General features: G+C 39.9%; 1 protein-coding gene and 1 pseudogene across 1 annotated transcript; one reads left to right on the forward strand and one right to left on the reverse strand.

Annotated features, from left to right (window-relative positions):
- Positions 1 to 2,448: 2,448 nt before the first annotated feature.
- On the reverse strand, positions 2,449 to 16,706 carry LOC114475490 (neuronal acetylcholine receptor subunit alpha-10-like). The gene is made up of 7 exons (XM_028466341.1): positions 16,591 to 16,706; positions 7,056 to 7,201; positions 6,830 to 6,984; positions 4,659 to 4,905; positions 4,308 to 4,593; positions 3,033 to 3,259; positions 2,449 to 2,852 (listed from the first exon to the last, which is right to left on the reverse strand). Exons 1-7 carry the CDS (start codon positions 16,646 to 16,648, stop codon positions 2,622 to 2,624), a joined length of 1,350 nt encoding a protein of 449 aa, XP_028322142.1. The 5' UTR covers positions 16,649 to 16,706; the 3' UTR covers positions 2,449 to 2,621.
- An 815-nt stretch (positions 16,707 to 17,521) lies between these two features.
- On the forward strand, positions 17,522 to 18,097 carry LOC114475954 (guanine nucleotide-binding protein subunit beta-2-like 1 pseudogene; annotated as a pseudogene).
- Positions 18,098 to 20,181: the final 2,084 nt, after the last annotated feature.

The raw sequence follows: 20,181 nt of genomic DNA on the forward strand, positions 1-20,181 counted from the left end.
TTATAATCAGCCAGGTATGAAACACAGGGGTTGGCTGACTGTTTTTGAACTTATTGAGTCATGGTTGTAAAGAAATCTATGATGTAGTGACTCGTCATTTTATACACCTCTAAACAACTACAGCATCAGCAAACAAATGTCCTTTGTCATCAAAAAAGGTTCACTACAACATGTTTAAGCTCATTTATTATTATGAAACACAAATGATGAACATTGACCAAGATATTAAACGACAGTCCTTAAAGCATACTACTACACTGTGACTATTGATCACTACGTTTACAGTTTATTAATGTGTGAAACATGTAGAAAATCCTTTGAGTGATTTTAAAACCCTTGAACACAGTGAAAGAAACCATGTTTTATATGAACAAAATATCAAATATTCACACTACATATTCAGATTTTGAAGATACTAAACCATTTAGATGCGAGTGTGTGTGTTTGTGTGACGTAAGAGCGCGACTCGAAATATTGTGGTAAAGATCATCTGTCAGATGGATGAAAACAGAATTTATACGATAGTGAAGATTTTAGCCCCAAGTGGCATTACTACCAATCTAAGGGTGAATTGGTAAAGCTGGGCATACATTAAAAGACCTTCCTGACCATGAATACCAGATTATTTTATGTTTTATAATAGTATTCTATCAGATTATCCTGGATCTGAGGTGTGTGAAGAGGGAATTTGTTCTGATAATCTGCTTTGAAACACATTGGGCCGACAATCATAAAAATTAAAGTTGTTCACTTTTTACGACACCCTGAAAAAAAAAAGGACTGACGCCTTGTCCCCCGAGTGTGCCCCCGTGTACCCCAATGGTCTGCTGGAGATAAACACCATCAGACCCCCGTGACCCTGAAAAAAGGAGCAAGTGGGTCAGAACATGGATGGATCGTATATTTACGAGTTTTGGAAAGCAGATGACTCAATGACTTGTAGCGTAGAACAGAATGTAGCCAATCACGAAGCAGCTGACTGAGAAACACACAATGATGCGTTCCAGAAAACTCAGAACTCTGCATTTCCGGGTTCAAGATTCCAATCTCCGACTTCAACCGAGTTCAGCTGCAGTACATCGAAATATCTCAAACATGGCTGATTGGTATGATATTAGATTTTTTTCTCCAACTTTACAGAGTGGGAGCTCCAGTTTCACATGGTGTTCAAAGTGACTTTTACAAGTAGGAGACCGAGTTTCAGATTTGTTTGGCTACAGATTTTGGAGTTGCTTGAAACGCAGCATTAAATCATGTAGTTAGATGTTGTCTGATCACGGGAAGGGATGTGAGCTCATGACGGTCAACCCACGGCCGACCAAAGCCTTCTGGAGATGGGCTGGAAGACCACAGGAGACCACCCCACCTCCAGACTCACCCTTGGAGGTTTGGTGAGGTCCGTAGAGTCTGAGGTGGACATACTGTAACATGAGTTCAGGACCCTTTGGCAAGTTCACCTTCAGAAACCTTGTTAGTTTTATTTCCTCTAGATAGTCATGTTTGAGCATCTTAACGCTCCACCAGGACTGGAGTTCACCATCCTACGTCACAACTGCGGAAAACACTCATTTCAGCAGCACAAGCTCTGGAAATTTGTTGGGTTTATTAACATAGCAAGAAGGTCCTGGGTTCAAGCCCTGGGGTGGACACTTGGGTCCTTTCTGTGTGGAGTTTGCATGTTCTCCCCGTGCTGCGTGGGTTTCCTCCGGGTTCTCCGGCTTCCTCCCACAATCCAAAAACATGACTGTAAGGTTGATTGGAGTCTCTAAATTGCCCATAGGAGTGAATGAGTGAGTGGTTGTCTGTCTGTGTTGCCCTGTGATGGACTGGCGCCCTGTCCAGGGTGTACCCCCGCCCAGCGCCCTATGAGAGCCGGAGATTGGCACCGGCAGACCCCCGTGACCCTGATAAACGGGAATAAGCGGGTATGAAGATGGATGGATGGATGGATGTTATAATTCATGGATATTATTGTTTTTAATGACCATAGAAATAAATGGTATATTGCAGTGGTTCTCAAACAGTAGTACATGTACCCCTAGGGGTACAGAAGCACATTACAGGGGTACTTGGAAAGATTAAAAAAGAATCTGGAAATGTTCTTATTTCCTTTTTAGGCCATTTTTTTGAGACAAATTCACCACAAACTAACAGTATTGCTCAATAAAATACTATATTTACTTGTAATTCTTTTAACTACATTTTACAAAGGAGACTGTATTTACTTACTATTGAATTAATCACATTAAAGTTGTAGTTTAACTACATTCCACTTTAAATTAAACTCACTGTTTTGAATTTGTAGATCAAGCCTTAGGAAACTAATGTTTAAGACACAGTTATAGGGGTTTAGGAGAGCCCGCGTTCCACAAATGAAAAAGCATATGAAACTATTGAGAGGGTACTTATGATATGAGGAGTGGGTACACATGATTTGACAAAAATGTGAAGGGGGTACATGGGACAAAAAAGATTGGGAACCACTGGTATATATAGTACACATGTTGGGCTCATCTCTCCTCAGTGTGTATATTTATTATTATTATGAGTAGTACTAGTAGTGTTATATAGTAAGAGGATTTAAAACCGTTGTGCCGTGTTCTCTGGATTACGATCAGGTCTCAGACGGCTTTTCCGAGGATGAGGATGCTCATGATGAAGACCATGATGAAGAAGAGCCACATGAAGAAGCGGTCCATCACCTTGGCAACCTTCCTCCACTCCCCAACGCGAATCTGCGTCTCCCTCTGGTCCCGGTACGATTGGGCGATGTACTCTACGTGGTTACACACTTCCTGGTGATGACACACACACGCCGTCTTCTCGAGGACCGGTGACTTTTTGGCCCCACCCTCTACTGACTCCACCCCCTCTGCAGTAGCTCCACTGTCCTCTGAGTGGTCAATGGTCACCAACAGATCTTCCTTCCATTCCATCGGACGAATCCGACTGTGCCCAGCCCCCCTCAGCTCGGCCTGCCCCGCCCTCCCCTGAGCCCCCTCCTCCCAGTGTGCGTCCCCGGCCGAGGTGGCGTCCGACTCCTGCTGCGTCAGGACATGTTTTTTTCTCTGCGAAGAACCGAGGCAGTTCTCACCAACCTCTTGGACAAAGCAGATCCTGGCCAAGTGCTTCAAGATGAGGCGAGAGGCCCAAGCTGGGACAGGCTGGGCCTCTGGGCCGCAGTGATGGATGTTCATGATGAAGATGGTGAGCGCCGTGGAGGCCGTGACCATCGTCATGGTGGCGATGTAGTACTTTCCTGTAAGGACACAAGAAAACCAACCAGGGTTTGAATACTGAGTCACTACAGAACTAAAAAGAGTTTCATCACAGAGTTCAGCTATCAAACTTCTCTTAGGAACTACCGGTAGCTCAAATTTATCACAACCATTTTATTTTCCCTATAATTACTTTTTGATCATGTTTATTATGCTATTAAACAAAAACACCAGGATTAGTGCACAAAGTGACAAAATGCACCATTTTTTTTGTCTTTTTTAATACTGCATTTTATTTTAATTAGATTTATATTTGAGAAACTGAGTATGAATAAAGTTGTTTAATATTGTGCTGTGTTTTAATTTGGAAAAATATTTTTTTATTTCATTTTTTTTAAATGGAAAAAATGCATTTTTAATCAGTAATTATTTTTTAACACATTCCAGGTGACCCCATTTAAATTTGAGGCTGGATAACACTGAACTAGCTAGAATAGAATAGAATGCCTTTGTCACTGCACACACGTATGATGAGATTAAAAAAAGCCAACTCCAGTAACAGTGCTAAGAGTTTCAGTACGAGATGTGCAGCATTCTCTCTTTAAGATCAAAGTATAACATATTTTCACTAAAAGTGAATATCAGGGTTCTCTCCAGCACAGTTGAATGTCAGACCCCCCCCCCCCCCCCCTCAAATGAAAGTGGCATACTCCTTGAATAAACCTTTCAAATTCAAAGTATATTTTGAGTGAACTCATCCTTTAATAACTACATAAGTTGAGTCTTTAAACCATTACAATTGGCATTGTCTATGATAAGTGCTGTAAACGTAAGGCTGTAGAAGAAGTGATCAGCCCTTTCAATGATGCCACCAGTTCCACAAACACATACTATTCTCCGGTCTTCACGTTACTGGAGCGTTGAAGTGATGAAGCAACCAAAAAGCACGACAATCTTCAAGCAACTCATCACTGGTAATTAAAGCGACTGTAGTTGCTTCAGTTGCTTTTAGTGTGAACGCGCCTTCAGGGTCCTAGGGGCAGGTGTGACAGTGCCAAATAGTCCTGTGAGGAGGTCAGATGTTCTTACCGATCAATGGAACACTCTCCGAGGGCGGCATGCTCTCTGCAACCAGCAGCTGGAAGACGGTGAGGGCCAATAGAACCGTAACGCCCAGAGAGACCTTCTCACCAGAGTCTGCTGGCAGGTAGAAGCCTAGAGGTGCCAGGAAGGAGATCATCATGCAGGGGATGAGCAGGTTGAAGATGTAGAAGGAGGAGCGTCTCTTCAGGTGGAGCATGAAGGTAATGTCTGGGTATGGATCCGAACAGCAGCCATACAGGATCACGTTCTTCTTGGCAGGCATTCCTAGAACCTGTCCAAAGAAGGAGTTCTCTTCATCAAACTGCTGAATACCTTCAGGACAGAGAATTAGCTCACCTCCCACTCCACGTTGGGGACAAAGTCTGCCAGATCGGCACTGTCCAGAGCATTGATGAGGTCCATCTGGTTTCCATTGTGAGTCCAGGAGCCGAAGGTGAAGGGACACTGCTGGAGGTCAAAGGGGAAGAAGGCTACGTCTACAGAGCAGGAGCTCTTAGTGATGGCAGGCTGGTCCCACATCACCTGACCATCGTGTCTGAGAACCACGTTTGTCTCCATGGAGCTGGAAAACTCATCATCTGCACTGTGGAAAACAAAAGGTCAAACAGATAAGAACCTTCACGATATTTTCCAAGAGAATGTAGAGGAACCTTCTACTTCCACACATCGACATCAAACATTAAATAACACCATTTTCCATACTGGAGAAGCTGCTCCATAAACCTCAAGAGACATCCATCCATCCATTCATCTATCCAACCATCAATCCAACTATCCATCTATTTATCAATTCATCCATTCATGAATCCATCTATACATCCATTCTCAAATCCATTTATCAATCCATCCATCCATCAATCCATTCATCCTTTCATTCTTTCATCTGACCATTCATTCATTTGTCCATCCATTCACCCATCTATTTGTCCATCCATTCGTTCATTTATCCGTACATTCATCCAAATATCCATCTGTCCATCCAACCATCCATCAAGTCATCCATTCATCAATTTATGCATTCATTAATTCATCCATTGATCTATTTATCTATTCATCCATCCATCCATTCATCTGGCCATTCGTCCATTTGTCTATCCATCTATCCATACACTCTCATCAATCCAACTACCCATCCAACGATCTATCTGACCATCCATTCATCCATCTATCCATCATTTATCCATCCATCAATCCATTCATTCATTCATGATCATGTTGAAAGCATTAAATATCTTGGCGTTGTCTTGGACCGCCACTTAAAATTTGAAGCACATATAAAGACAATATCAAAGACTATCAGCACCAACTTGAATTACTTTTCTTTAATAAGACTGTGTTTGTCCATGAATGATGCTAAATTGTACTTCCATTGAATGATTCTCTCCCATTACTCTTACTGTATCACTTTTTGGGGACAGGCTACACAGTCGGCCATGAAAAGTGTCATCTCTCTGTACAAACAGGCTTTAAAAGTGATGGACAAAAAGGCAATGAGGTGACACTACTGTACAATTATAGAAAAAAATATATTTTTTAGTCCACATAATTTTATTAAATACGCATTCTTAAAATTAAATTTGAAATGTGTGTATATTCTTGTGCCAAACATTTGAAAGGCTTGTAATACATTTGTATTTTAGCGTGTTGTACACTGTACACGTCTGACTTTGCCCACAGGCGTGCATCATGCCACATGTAGAAATACTCAGATGATACAGCTGTGGTGGCGTGTGTGAAGGGAGGGGACGAGGAGGAGTATAGGAGGGTCATCTCTGCAGGTTGAACTGGACTGGTGCTGAACACAGCAAAAACCAAGGAGATGATTGTGGACTTTAGCAAGCAGAAACCTCATCATCTACCGGTTCAAATTGATGGGGAGGACATTAAGATGGTCACTACATATAAATATCTGGGTGTCCACCTGGACCACAAGCTGGACTGGTCAGTGCATGCTAATGCAGCCCACAGGAAAGGACAGAGCAGACTCTTTTTTCCTAAGAAGACTAAGATCTTTTGATGTCTGTCCTGAGATGCTGTACGTCTTCTACCAGGCAGTAGTTGTAAGTGCTGTGTTTTTTGTTGTTATGTGCTGGGGTAAAAGTGTAACGGCCAGGGAGGGGTTTGTGCTCTGTTGGAGAACTGGTGTAGAGTAGGATGATGAGTTTGATGAAGTCCATCCTCAGTAACAACAATCACCCCCTACACGACACTGTGGTCGCACAGAAAAGCAGCCGCAGTGAGAGAATCCTGTCCATGCGCAGCAGGACTGAGAGGTTCAGGAGGTCTTTTATCCTGGCTGCCATAAGATTGTACAAAGAGTCCTGCTAATGTGCACTTTTATTACAATAATTTTTAGAGTATGTGTGTGGAATGTATGGCACACTGAATGCTACTGGGCACTTGAATTTCCCCTTCTGGGGATGAATAAAGTATAGATCTATATCATATCCATTGTCTTGTCATCCATCTATCATCCACTCATTAATCCATCCATCCATTCGTTCTACCTGTTATACAGAACGATGTCTGGCCTCCACACATAGCTGCTTGGGATGCGAATGGTGTCGAGTCCATCATACTCTTCTTTCTTCCAGGTGAGGAAGGCGTCCATCCACACTTGACGAACCCACAGGTAGGTGGTCAAGATCTGGTTCCTCTCATCCTGGTGGAGAACTCAGACTCATCAGTTGATCCTGTAAGTCTACATGGTCACTTAGAGGAGGTTATAGTTACCATGTCGATGATCTGGGAGAGAGTGATCTGCAGAGTAACGTTGATGATGTAGTCTGTGTCCTCCACTGGCCGCAAAGCATTGGTGTAGTTGGAGAACAGGTCATTCAGAAGCTTCTGAGCGAATCGACCATGGGCCCCCCAGCAGACTAGAGCGAAGAGGGGACAGTTACAAATCTCATTGTGTGTTATTATAGCTGAGCAGACAAAGAGCAGATTAATGACTAAAAAGAGAAAAGTTAAAGTCCCTTTTTCAACAAGTTATTTCCTGTTTTACATGCTCTTTGTATGTTTGTGGTCCAGCTTCATCTAAAACTGGAAGAGCAATTCCCCCTCCTGTCCAAAGATGAAGGGTCCCACTCTGATGAGGGCAATCCTCTGCGTGCACTTTGAGACTAGGTGAGCATTACACAATGAGAATAAGTAAAAGCGAACATCACTGTACAATTTATGGAAATCATGTGACACCAGCCATGTGTGCAGAGACGGTTGACAAACTCTATGATGAGTTTAATTTCAAAGTTTGCTGCTTCGTTGATTTTGTGTCTCCAATCAAATCCAAGTGAATGGTGAACAGTTATTTCAAAACGTTGCTTTTTCATCTCACGTGGGCCACAGATGGTGTGGATTTTTATCATGATCATGCCCTAGTTTGAACTTCCACATAAAAATGAGAGTTAAAGGATGTAAGGCTCTTATAATATCCAAGCAATAAGTGACCCTGCAAGATTTTCATTTTAAAATCCTTCATTTTGTGACCAATTTTTGTGTTATTTAGAAAAAGTTTGCAGGAAAATAACAGGATTTTTGAAAAAATTAGAGTACTTTTTTACAAGTTGTGAATGTCAGTCATGACTGCAGTAATTTTATCACTTTTGCATGTGATAAACTGTGAGCCCCTCCAAATATTGTGGAGTTTCATTGAATGTGTGAATATGTGGAGGTACTGAAAAATCTACAACTGAAATGTTTGGTATTTGTCATAATGAGTCATGTTTTCTCTGTTGTTTTAACTTTCTTCTGCGAGATAACTGGGATGCTCAAAATTGAAGGACCAGTTTTGGCCCCCGGACCTTAAGTTTGACACATGATGTAGACCAACCGCCAACCTGTTTTTCATGGCCAAGATCACTGATCACTTCAACCACCTGAGCCAATTCTAAACAGGATATTTGATACATTTCAGTCAGACTTTGGTTCTCACCCCAGCAACAAAACAGCTCTGATCAAAGTGATCAATGACATATGGTTGAACACTGATTCAGGAAAAGCGTATCTTATTATATTGCAGTGTTTTTCAACCTTGGGGTCTGGGTCCCATGTGGGGTCACCTAGAGTTTAAATAGAGTCACATGAAATGTCTAGTAATTGATGAAAAAAGATAATTACTGATTTTTAAATTATTATTTCTAAAAGAAGCCAAAAAGAAATCGAGTTCAAATAAAATGCAGTAAAAATAAATAAATATCTGAGTTGGCAAAATGTGTCACTAATCTTGGCTACTCTGCGTTTGTAACACAATGTAACAAACATGATAAAAAAACGAATTAAAAAAAAAATTTGGGGGTCGCCAAAATGTTTTTATATCAAAATGGGGTCAAGATCCAAAAAAGGGTCGGGAACCACTGTTCTATTGGATCTCAGTGGACCAGAACATTTTGTTGCACTGATTGCAAACATGGGTTGGACTAAATAGAAAGGAATTGCAATGATTCAAGTCCTACATGGAGATTATTTTTGGATTGGGAACCTGGAATCTGATAAATTAACGATGCCCTGTGGGGTTCCTCAGGGCTCTGTTCTTGGACCCCATCTTTTTACCCTTTATATGCTTCCAACATTAAAACACTTCCTTAGGATGATAATCGTCTTTAAAACGTATCACTCAGAGGTACGAGGGTCATGAACCCTGACCCCAGATTAACACGGTAGGAGCTGTGTGTGTGTGTGTGTGTGTGTGTGTGTGTGTGTGTGTGTGTGTGTGTGTGTGTGTGTGTGTGTGTGTGTGTGTGTGTGTGTGTGTGTGTGTGTGTGTGTGTGTGTGTGTGTGTGTGTGTGTGTGTGTGTGTGCGTGTGTGTGATTTAGAGGATTATCAGTCAGCAGACAGACAGAGGTTAATTAAAGAGGGAGTGAGTTTTGTCACAGTTTCCAACATGTCGCCTATTGTGTTTTCTAATGAACGCAGAATTCTTCACCCAGTAAGTCTCTAATTGTTCTCAGTTTGTGGAGAAAATTATTCTGCTGGAGTCTGTGGGACTTTTGTGTAATTGGTCAGAAATCTGATGTAGGCGTGGTTGGTAGTGATGACTCCTCCCCTGAGACAGTCAACATGTTTCACTCATAGAGTGTAAAAAAAAAAAAATAAATAGACAGGACAATCTCCCCGGTGGAGTGAAGCTTTTATTTTTAGAGCTCCCCCCGCTGACTGGCTGCAGTATAGGTCATAAACCCCGCCTCCTCAATGATAACAGATGGGATGTGGGTCAAACTGTAAAGTTAAAATACTCGTCACATAATTTTTTTCCAAACCTAAACTCTGCTTTGATCATTAGTTATTCTCACGCTACATTGAACTTTGTTTTAAATAAGTTATTTGAGGTTTAAAAACGGGATTTTACGTCATATATGACGATGATTGACAGCTACGGATCTTGCGTAGCTCTCTTTGTGAATAGCAGTTACGTCGTGAAGGAAAGCCGAGACGCCATTGAACTAGATATTAGAGTTGAAATATATGGTGGTTTTATACTAACCTCTATGATCTGAACAAGCCGTTGGCAGAATTTCCAGCGAGAAAGATACTTATGATCTTGGCGTAGCTGGGCTGCGTACTGTAAGTCATCAGTGCAGTGCGCTAAATGGGCGTTACCAGGCTCCTCCCGCCGGACCCTAGTGCGCAGACTCTGGCTCCAAAATTGCAAGATGGAAATGCCCTTAAGCGCCGTATTTTGATTTCAAGAACGTTGAGTGGGAACAGCTACAGTGCACGCCCACTGGTTTCACTGCTGATTGATCCTTCAGTTAGTGCGTGCACACTGAACGAACGGCGTGATCTCACACATACTGTCATCAGAATGACTTCCTGACACCTGAAAATAATTTGAATCACATTTGAGCATTGGTTTGAGATATTGCTACGCTTCTACTGGTTATCATGTTATATTGTGACAGCAGTGCAGATTACAAAGACAGATGATTTTAAAAAGACTTTCTCTTGTATTACTTAACAGATGGTTTAGATTAATGTAAACACTGAGTGTCCGCATTAAAACCCAATACATCACCAGCTATATTGGTCACCAGTTTAAATGATACACCATTTTCTCCCCTCTTACCACTGTGATGTGTGCATGTGTTAGCAGGAAAAGGATCATGGGGAGGAGATTCAGGGAAGGACTCTGGCTGTGTTGGAAATGTAACATTAACATACTATACACTATAAACTCAATGAGTATTATACTGCATACTACTAGTATTAGGATGAGCTTTCCCACTGAAGTATACTTGCAAGTCCAACGTCAAAATGAGTATGAAGTGCGTTCACATTAGATAGTATGAAAAGATTGAGTTTGTGAGAAATACCCAGATGTATACTTTATGGGGTCATTTTTGAAGAATCAAACATCATATTTTCAGAATAAAAGCATCTCTTCTTGTCTTCCATTAGTTCTTTTTAACACTTTTGTAACTAGGTCTCTTAATTTGAAGTTATCAGGAAGTTTTGTCAGTAGCACATTGGAATATCTCTGAAAATCTCCAAAATGTCAGCATGAAATGTGTCTACGTGAGTTTTATGGATCAAATGAGCACATGTTGATATTCTACTTGGTCACTTTCTCACTTAAAATATTTTCAGAACTTTCAAAGTAAAGGTGGAGAATAAACAGAGATATTTAGCCTCAGTGTGATTCAGGTTTTTAACGCTGTAGGTTCCAAATGCATCCTGGGAAACTTGGAAGTATACATATAGTATATACTATAGTATATACTGATTGAGTTTGTAGTGTATAGTGTGTGACATTTCAAACACAGCCTTTGTGTCTTTAACCATTACCTGGTCATGTGACCTCTTACAACCATGTCATCACACCTGGGGGACAATAACTTTCAGCATCTTGTTTTCCTTCATTGTTTGGCATTTTTTGTTAACGTCTACACCTCTTCAGCTCAGGTGTCTGATTTAAACTGCATGAGAATGTTCTTTTCTGCTTTTACTTCTTAAATAAATTTGTATAAAGCTTTTCTTTTTGCTCGTAAAGGCCAAACCTTTCAAAGTGTTTCTAATGTCTGAGGTATCCAGGAGCTGTGATTGCTAAGCAGCAGTAAAGATGAACACCAAACCTCCTCCAGAGGTGTGAGAGATGACGATAAATCATCTCCTCTCACACACAGAACATGTACAAAAAAGGTAACCTGCAGCACGGCGGCGCCTTAATGACCCTCAGATAAAAAGAGAAATACGAGAGAGCAACCTTTAGCACAGTCTGCGGAACAAAAATGGAATGGTGACATTTTCAATCTTCACGTTCTCTGATCTTGATCTGTGAGGCTCGTTATGTGCATCAGCGTTCAGACGGAGATGTTCCTCCTCCACTGCAGCGTCTGACAACATTCAGACTTCCTGATCTTCGCCATGACATCACTAACTCAAAGCTCCACAGTGACATGAAGTTTTCTATCGTTCTCCTCTGCTGAGATCACCATCAAAACAACAACAGTATGAGTGTAAAATAGGAACGACTGGATTCTCTAGACCAGGGGTCACCAACCTTTTTGAAACCAAGAGCTACTTCTTGGGTACTGATTAATGCGAAGGGCTACCAGTTTGATACACACTTAAATAATAATTAGGGAGATTTTCAAAAGAGCGGAGGGGGGGGGGGGGGGGGTAGTTTGCTTTTTAAAGAGAAAATGAAATAATTCAATTTCACAGTGTTCTTTTATTTGAAAAACACATATAAAGTAAAGAACAAATTCCACAGTACCCGTGCAAATGGTAAATGGTGGTAGTAGTAGAATAAATAAAATAAATAACATAAAATTAAACAAAAAAGGCATACATTGCATAAATTATCCATCAATCTATGCAATGTATGCTTGAAATAAAAATAATCAACAAAAGGAAAATTAAACATAGCCTATACAACAACGGCTATAACCATAACAGAAACACTTCCCTACACATGGTTGGATTTGATTTTCTCCCACTGACATTGTCCGGGCGGACCATCCTTCACTGAGCGTCGTTTCCGGCCGGACAATAATAACGATTACACCTCTTCTTATGCAGTGTAATCGTTATTATTATTACAACAATATTATTATTACAATAATATAATTACACCGCATAAGAAGAGGAAGAAGAGTCTTCTTCCTCTTCTTATGCGGTGTAATCGTTATTATTGTCCGGCTGGAAACGACGCTCAGTGAAGGATGGTCCGCCCGGACAATGTCGGGCAGAAATCAGGAGAAAATCGGGAGGGTTGGCAAGTATGTATTAAACACAAAAAACACTTTACATTTTAAGTGTTTATATATATGTATTGTCATTTCTAAGTTACATGTAAGTGTGATTTAAACAAGAATAGCTAAATAAATAAATCTATATATATAAAAGCTCACTGGTAAGTGCTGCTATTTGAGCTATTTTTAGAACAGGCCAGCGGGCGACTCATCTGGTCCTTACGGGCGACCTGGTGCCCGCGGGCACCGCGTTGGTGACCCCTGCTCTAGACGCTGATGTTGATGACACATCATTGTCTATGCTAGTGGTTCACCACCTGTTTAGCCCCTTGTTCCCCCTTTTGCATTTTTGTCAAATCATTGTTCTTCCTCTTCATATCATAAGTACCTTCTCCATGATTTCTCATGTGTTTCCTTTGTGTATCAGTGACCTCTTCTGAACTACTGGTGTCTTAAGTGTATTTAAAAAATCCTAATGAAACTTTCATGTGATTTCTTTAATAGTAGTAATAGTTTAATGACTCAGAAAGATCAGGAGAAACTGGTCCATGCTTGTATCTCCAGCAGACTGGACTATCTGGTCTTCATCAAACATCTACAGCTGGTTTAGAACAAATAGGTCAGAGGTCATTACTGCAGTTTTAAAATATTTACACTGACTCAGAATAGACTTTAAAGTTCTGCTGCTGGTGTATAAATGTGTGAATGGGTTTGGTCCAGAATACATCAGTGACATGTTAGTCAGGTATGAACCCAGCAGGTCTCTCAGATCTATGGACACAGGTCAGATAGTGGAGCCCAGAGCTCACAGTAAACATGGTGATGCTGCTTTTAGTTGTTATGCTGCAAAGAAGTGGAACAAACTGTAGCAGAGCTGAAGTCAGCATCACATGTGAACATTTTTAAATCAAAGTTAAAGTTTTCTCTACTGCATATGATTGAGAGAGAGATTTTTGGTCATGTTGTTGATGAATAATGTGTTTGTTGATGATTTTAATTGATTTTAAGCTGTTGAATGTTTTATTATGTAAAGCACATTGAGTTGCCTTGTGTATGAAATGCACTATACAAATAAATTTGCCTTGCCTAATATGTAAATACTGTAACGTATAGCTGACTAACTTAAAAATAATTCCAGCAAGGTAATTTTGTCTTGTTTTTTGAAATAATAAGTTAAGGTTTCATTTATTCAGATAACTTTTTCAGGAAATTATCTTTGAAAGGATACATCAAAGCAATCAGCAAACAGCAGACATCTCTGAGGAAGACTGACAGCTGGCATGTTTAGTAAATTTCAAGGTAAATTTCCTGAAAAAAGTTATCTGAATAAATGAAACCTTGACATATTCATCATTGATAACTAACTTGTTGTCTCCTATTGTCAGAAGTGTGTTTTATTATTGGGGGATACATTAAACAGTAACATTTTAAAGATAACTTCCTGGCGTGAGATATCAAAATAAATGCTATACCATTTTCAATCGGAATGTATGTTAAACTCATGCATTAATATTCAAACCTTTACACAAATTATAAAGTGCAAATTAATATGCCACAAAACCTATAAATATACAAAACTTTAGTAAATACAAAATGTTTAGGCGTTACTGTGCAGCAACATGTAAACAGCACAATGAACCACATATCCAGTATAAAAGCATTGACTTGAAAACTGCTGATTTTAATTGGAGCATAAAAGACAGTAGAAATGAACACACATACAAACAGAACTTAATTAGAAAAATTAGAAACTGCTTCTGTTCAGCAACGGGATTTTTGTGGGGAAACAACCCTTGTATCCCTGGAATTTGCGCTCCATGTCTACAACATAAATTAATCCTGTTCAATGAATTGCAAGAAAAGACAGTATTGTCTTCAACAATATTTGTGTTAGTTTGTGGTAAATTTGTCCAAAAAAAAAGCCAAAAAATTACTAAGAACGTTTTCATAGTATTATTTTTTTTACACATATGCGTGGTTGGGAACCACTGCTTTATGCTTTTAAAATACCTTTAAGTCTTAGGTTGTGTTCGTAATGTAACACTAACATACTACACACTACAAACCCAATGAGTAGATACTGACCACTATTTACTATAAGTATGATTAGGATGATGAGCGTTCCCACTAAAGTATACTTCCAGGTTTCCCAAGATGCATTTGGAACCTCCAGTGTAAAAAAAACCTTGTTCACACTGAGGCTGAATATCTCTGTTGATTCTCCACCTTTACTTTGAAAGTTCTGAAAACATTTGAAGTAAGAAAGTGACCAAGTAGAATATCAACATGTGCTCATTTCATCTATAAAACTTACAGTACGTAGACTTTTAATGTGCTACTGACAAAAGTTTCTGTTAAGTTCAAAACAAGAGCCCTATTTACAAAAGTATTAATAAAAAAACTAATGGTAGACAAGAAGAGATGCTTTTATTTTGAAAAGTGGATGTTTGATTTTTAGCTTGAAGCCGGTGTCATGGTCTGAGTTTACCTCCGTACTGAGATTCTCTTACAACCTCACGTACTCGTGCTGGATTAGCCATGCACAGAGATTACTGTACTGATTTTAAACAATGCTTAAAACATCACATCAGTCGACCATTGATAAAAAATATGATTGTCATGTTCAGATTTATATGAATACAACAGCTTATTATTGTAAAGTTACATTAGGCAAACTGTTATTTATTGCAATGTATATTATAATCATGTTTTTTTGGAAGATAAATGACCCTTGACCATGAAGAAGTTTAACCTGTCGACCCTTTCTTTGTGACGCAGGAACCTCTCCTGCCTCGTATATTGAGCAGTTGTACATTTTTCCCCAAGAAAAGGATCCATTCAGCACTCGTCAAATAACATTAGCTTTGAACATTAGCTTTGAAAATGAATTTTCAATGTCAGCATGGCAGAAGTAGCAAAACTCATAGCAGGACTAGCAAAAATTAATTTTCCGGTAGTGGGTATGCTCATAATCGATCTCAGTACGAGGTAAACTCAGTAAGTGACACCGGTGTCACGGTCTGCGTTTGTAACCGTATTGAGATTGTAAGACAATCTGAGCATGCAGCAGTCATGTACTGCCATTGTACCCATGCTGAGATTACAATGATATTTTAGTTGTAATTCACATTAATATTGTGTAATAAGAAGTGTAACAATGTATTTTAAATATTTCAGCAAGTTATTTGTCAGTGAAGTGCATTTTATGCCAAAAATTGTAGATCATACTGAGATTACTGTACTGATTTTAAAAAATGCTTAAAAAGAATATGATCGTCATGATCAGATTGCTAATTTATATGAACATAACAGCTTATTATTGTAAAGTATTGTTCTTATTAATCAGCATGAACATTAACTTTGAAATTGAATGCATAATCTCAGCACAGTGGAAGTAGCAAAAATTAATTTTCAGGTCGTGCACATTCGCATATACAATCTCAGTACGATGCAATCCCAGTACGCCACACCGGTCTCAGGACCATTTTACATTGCGCTCACAATGCATCATGGGATGGTTGAGTATGACTCATGTGCCCTATACTTCAAAAATAACCCCATACATAGTATACATCTGGGTATTTCTCACGTACTCAATCTTTTTATACTATCTAATGTGAACGCACTACATACTCATTTTGACTTCAGACTTAGTATGAGTCATACGTTAGTTTGACATCTACAACACAGCCCTAGGCTTCAGGCCAGGCTGTCTACCTGTGCTCTTGACCACACCTCCTCCTTTTTGGAGGAACCACCCACCAGAGTGAAAAGTGTGTTTTCGGCTTCCTAAAAGAAATGCATGGTCAACATCTACTGCAGAGTGGAGAAATGACCTCAGAACGTTCTAAAGACCTTTGACCTTCACACTGTGAGTCTCACTCCCTTGTTTCCTGTGATAATAGTTTAGTCTTAGTCTATATGAGCAGCAAACACATTCATTCTCTTAATCCTGTTTACCCTGAACAAATGTCAATCCTTCCTCAGTTTGTCTTTGTGAACAAAAAGTAGATTTAAAGAAACCTTAGAAAACCTTCATCCAATGAAGAAAATCACCTGAAGTGGATGAATTACCTGGAATGAAGCAGAGAACGAGGAAGATGAGGAGCAGAGGTCCAGAGATCTTCATCATCCCAACGGTCCAGCAGAGAAATAGAACCAGAGGAACCAGAGGAGAGATTCACAGGAACTGGAGCAGAGTGACCAGAAGTCCAACAGACGACAGGAGGCAAGTACCAGGGAGGGGCCAGAGAGGGAAGGGGGGGGGGGGGGGGGGGGGTGCTCACACAGTCTCCCTTTCTCTGTCTTTTATTCATAATGAAGAATCATGATCACTATTTCAACCTTTATTAATTAATACTCATTCAGATTACACAAGTTTTTCAGGAAAGACCTGAAGGATCAGCAAGACATTAGAACCGTTGATATTGGCATTTAGCATTTTCTTCCTAAAAGCAATAAAGTCAGTCATTAAGTACATTTCATTTATAAAGAGCTTTTCACAGGTAAAAGCCACAAAGTGCTGTACAAACATTTCAGTTACATCCCTTCCAAAGAAAGACTGAGGTCAGTGAACAACGAGGAAAAAACCTCCTCAACATACATGCACAAAGCAAAAACACAGTCACAGAGAGCATGTGGACAGGGGGTGGGTGGAGGGTGGGTCTGGGGGGGATTTCTCTTCAAACATTTCACAGCTATCCTGTGCGTCTCTAACCATTGAGCCTCATTTCATGTCTGGCTTTCTTCTTTTGTCTTTCTCACTGTTTTTCAGTAAAGATTAACTGTTATATCAATAAAGGCATGAGATCAGATAGAAAAAACATAATATAATACTGTATGTTAATATATAGAAAGCAGGAAAAGGTGGTTGCTCTCTGACCCCCCCACAATACATAAGTGGATAGATGAGGATTATACCTTTTCTCTTTGCCTTCAGAAAAAACACATTTGTTAAATTGTGGACCAAGTGAAAAATCCAACTCCATCCTTGTGATAGGCAGCACCAAAGCTCACCAAAATGACCGAGCAGATAACCGTGAGGGGGACCGTAAAGGGCCAGAGTGGATGGGTCACCCAGATCGCCACTACACCCCAGTACCCCGACATGATTCTGTCCGCGTCCCGAGACCACAGCATCATCATGTGGAAGCTGACCCGTGATGACACCAACTATGGGATCCCCCAGCGCAGCCTGAAGGGCCACCCACACTTTGTAAGTGATGTGGTCATCTCCTCTGATGGACAGTTCGCCCTCTCTGGCTCCTGGGATGGGACTCTACGCCTGTGGGATCCCTCAAATGGGACAACCACCCGCCGCTTTGTTGGACACACAAAGGATGTGTTGAGCGTGACACCGCCAGATTGTGTCTGGCTCCAGGGACAGGACCATCAAACTGTGGAACACGCTCGGAGTCTGCAAGTACACCATTCAGGAGGAGAGCCATTCTGATTGGATGTCTTGCGTTCGCTCCTCCCCCAATAGCAGCAATCATTGTCTCTTGCGGCTGGGACAAAAATGGCTAAGGTGTGGAACCTGGCCAACTACAAGCTGAAGACCAACCATAATAAAAGACCGTGATGAAAAAATAAATAAATAAATTGTGGACCAAGTGGATCCGATATGTTAACCCTTTACAGACAAAGAGTGGATGGATGACTGTAGTTTTGTATGTATACTTTATTGTTGTTGTGGTGAATGTCCAACTGGGCCTAATGGTTGGTTTTTATTGGCAAATGAAAAAATGCCAAATGCATTGTTATCGTAGGAGTTCTTTTTTTTTTCTTTCGCAACTCCTTTGTCATGGAACTCCTCCTAGACTATTAATGACATGTAAGTCATCTCATAGGGACAATGTCAACAATGTGCAATCGACCTTTTTTGGAGCCAAAATGTCAAGGTTAAGTTCAAGGTCGTGTCAAGTGTCAAAAAACTACATTTTTCATATTTCTACAATTATTTATTGTATAAGTGTAATGCTTACATTTATGAAAAGTTCATCTCAAGTGGAGTTTTTTATTACATTGGACCGAAGCTGTATGACCTACCAGTAAAATGATCAGTAGGGGTCAAAGTTCATGACATCACCAAAAAAAAAAAACTTTTTTTGCTATAACTTGGCCACAAATTGAGATACAGTTCTCAGACTGGTACCATTGAACAACAATTCCTTTCAATGTGTGACCTTGACCTTCACTTATATTTAAGGTCAAGGTCAGTCTTTTGTTTTTCCTGCATTATTACTTTCGATGTAATTAGTAAAAAGAACAAACTTGTCAACAAATCCAGATATTGGTTGTCATTTTTGACATTTTTTTTCAATTTTCAATTGCTAAATACGTATTTGCCTTGCGAATACAGGTCTTGCCTAGTTTCTGAATGTATTTTAAAACTCCCTGGATGATCTTTATATATTTTCCCATTTCCTGAGCTTTCAAAGGTAATTCGCTTGACCTTCTGTATTTTGTTTCTTGTTTTGTAGAACAAAAATCTTAGCTGTGAGCATCAAAAGATGTACCAGTGTATGTTGTCTGAAAGTGTGCACTGTATTTTAATGTGTTCACAAAATGAAAATATAAAAAATGTTAGAATATTATTACACTTTGTATTTCTCTGCAGATCCTTTTCCTGATTTTTATGTATTTATGTATTACACAGAAGCTCACTAAACATAAGCAAGAGGAGAAAAGATGCACAAAGCTTTTGAAGGCACAGATAGTGATAAAATGTGTTAAATGTGACTCCCTCGACATGCTGTTATTCCAGGTTGGAGATCAATAGCCAGACTTCAAATAACTAGTGAAAAAAACAGCAAATACCTGCAGCTTTTCACACTCATTGTCTAAGTTTCTTCATCGTGACTGATAGAGAAGTTAACTCTGATCTCTGTAATCAGCAATAGGAGTTCCTTTAGTTGAACACAGCTGGACAGATGTTGGTTTTTACTGACAGACACAGATCAGAGTGAGGTGAGATCCATTCCCTCAGAGACTCTGAAGGCTAATTAAACTGCTGCTAATCCACTGATCTCCTCCAACATCAAAAAATGTCCTTCCTCAGCTGCACAGGAAGTGACCTCAGCAGATCACATCTCCTGAGATGTCCATGATTTAACATCATTTTCTACAATTCAGGTCATTGTGGTTATTCTATATGTCTGTGTTCTATAGAAATAATAATATACCAATTGCAGAACATGTACAATGTTAAACTATATAATGACAGAACAGTCAGATTAGCCCCCCCCCCTGGGTGGACTGGCCATCTGGCATAGCGGGCATCGCCCCGGTGGGCCATTGACCCAAAGTGGGTCTGTCTGCTATGTTTTTTTGTTTTGTTTTTGACGAGCAAGTGGAGGCAGATATGGTAACAGGTGGCCAAAAATGGTCCAAAAGTGACAAAAACGTGGCAAGAAAAGAGTGAAAAGTGAATAAAGAGGAATTAGGTGGTACGTAATGACAAAGGGTAGCTTAAATGGGCAAAATGTGACAAACAATAGTGAAAAAGGGCAAAAATGTGGAAAAAAGAGGCAAAATGTAAAGAAAAAAGGAAACAAGTGGTATTTATTGGACAAAAGTTAGCTCATTGGGATGAAAAGTGGCCAAAAAAATTAAAGAAAGCACAAACATTGGATTAAAGTGTCACAAAGAACTTGCAAAAATGGA

Source organism: Gouania willdenowi, chromosome 14 (assembly GCF_900634775.1).
Source record: "Gouania willdenowi chromosome 14, fGouWil2.1, whole genome shotgun sequence".
NCBI lineage: Eukaryota > Metazoa > Chordata > Actinopteri > Blenniiformes > Gobiesocidae > Gouania > Gouania willdenowi.

Coding starts and splice junctions, on each gene's coding strand:
- LOC114475490 (XM_028466341.1), bottom strand. CDS start 16,648: ATGATGAAGATCTCTGGACCTCTGCTCCTCATCTTCCTCGTTCTCTGC. Junction 4,594..4,658: donor TCCCCAACGTGGAGTGGGAG/GTGAGCTAATTC, acceptor TTCTTTGGACAG/GTTCTAGGAATGCCTGCCAA. Junction 3,260..4,307: donor GGAGAGTGTTCCATTGATCG/GTAAGAACATCT, acceptor GTGTCCTTACAG/GAAAGTACTACATCGCCACC.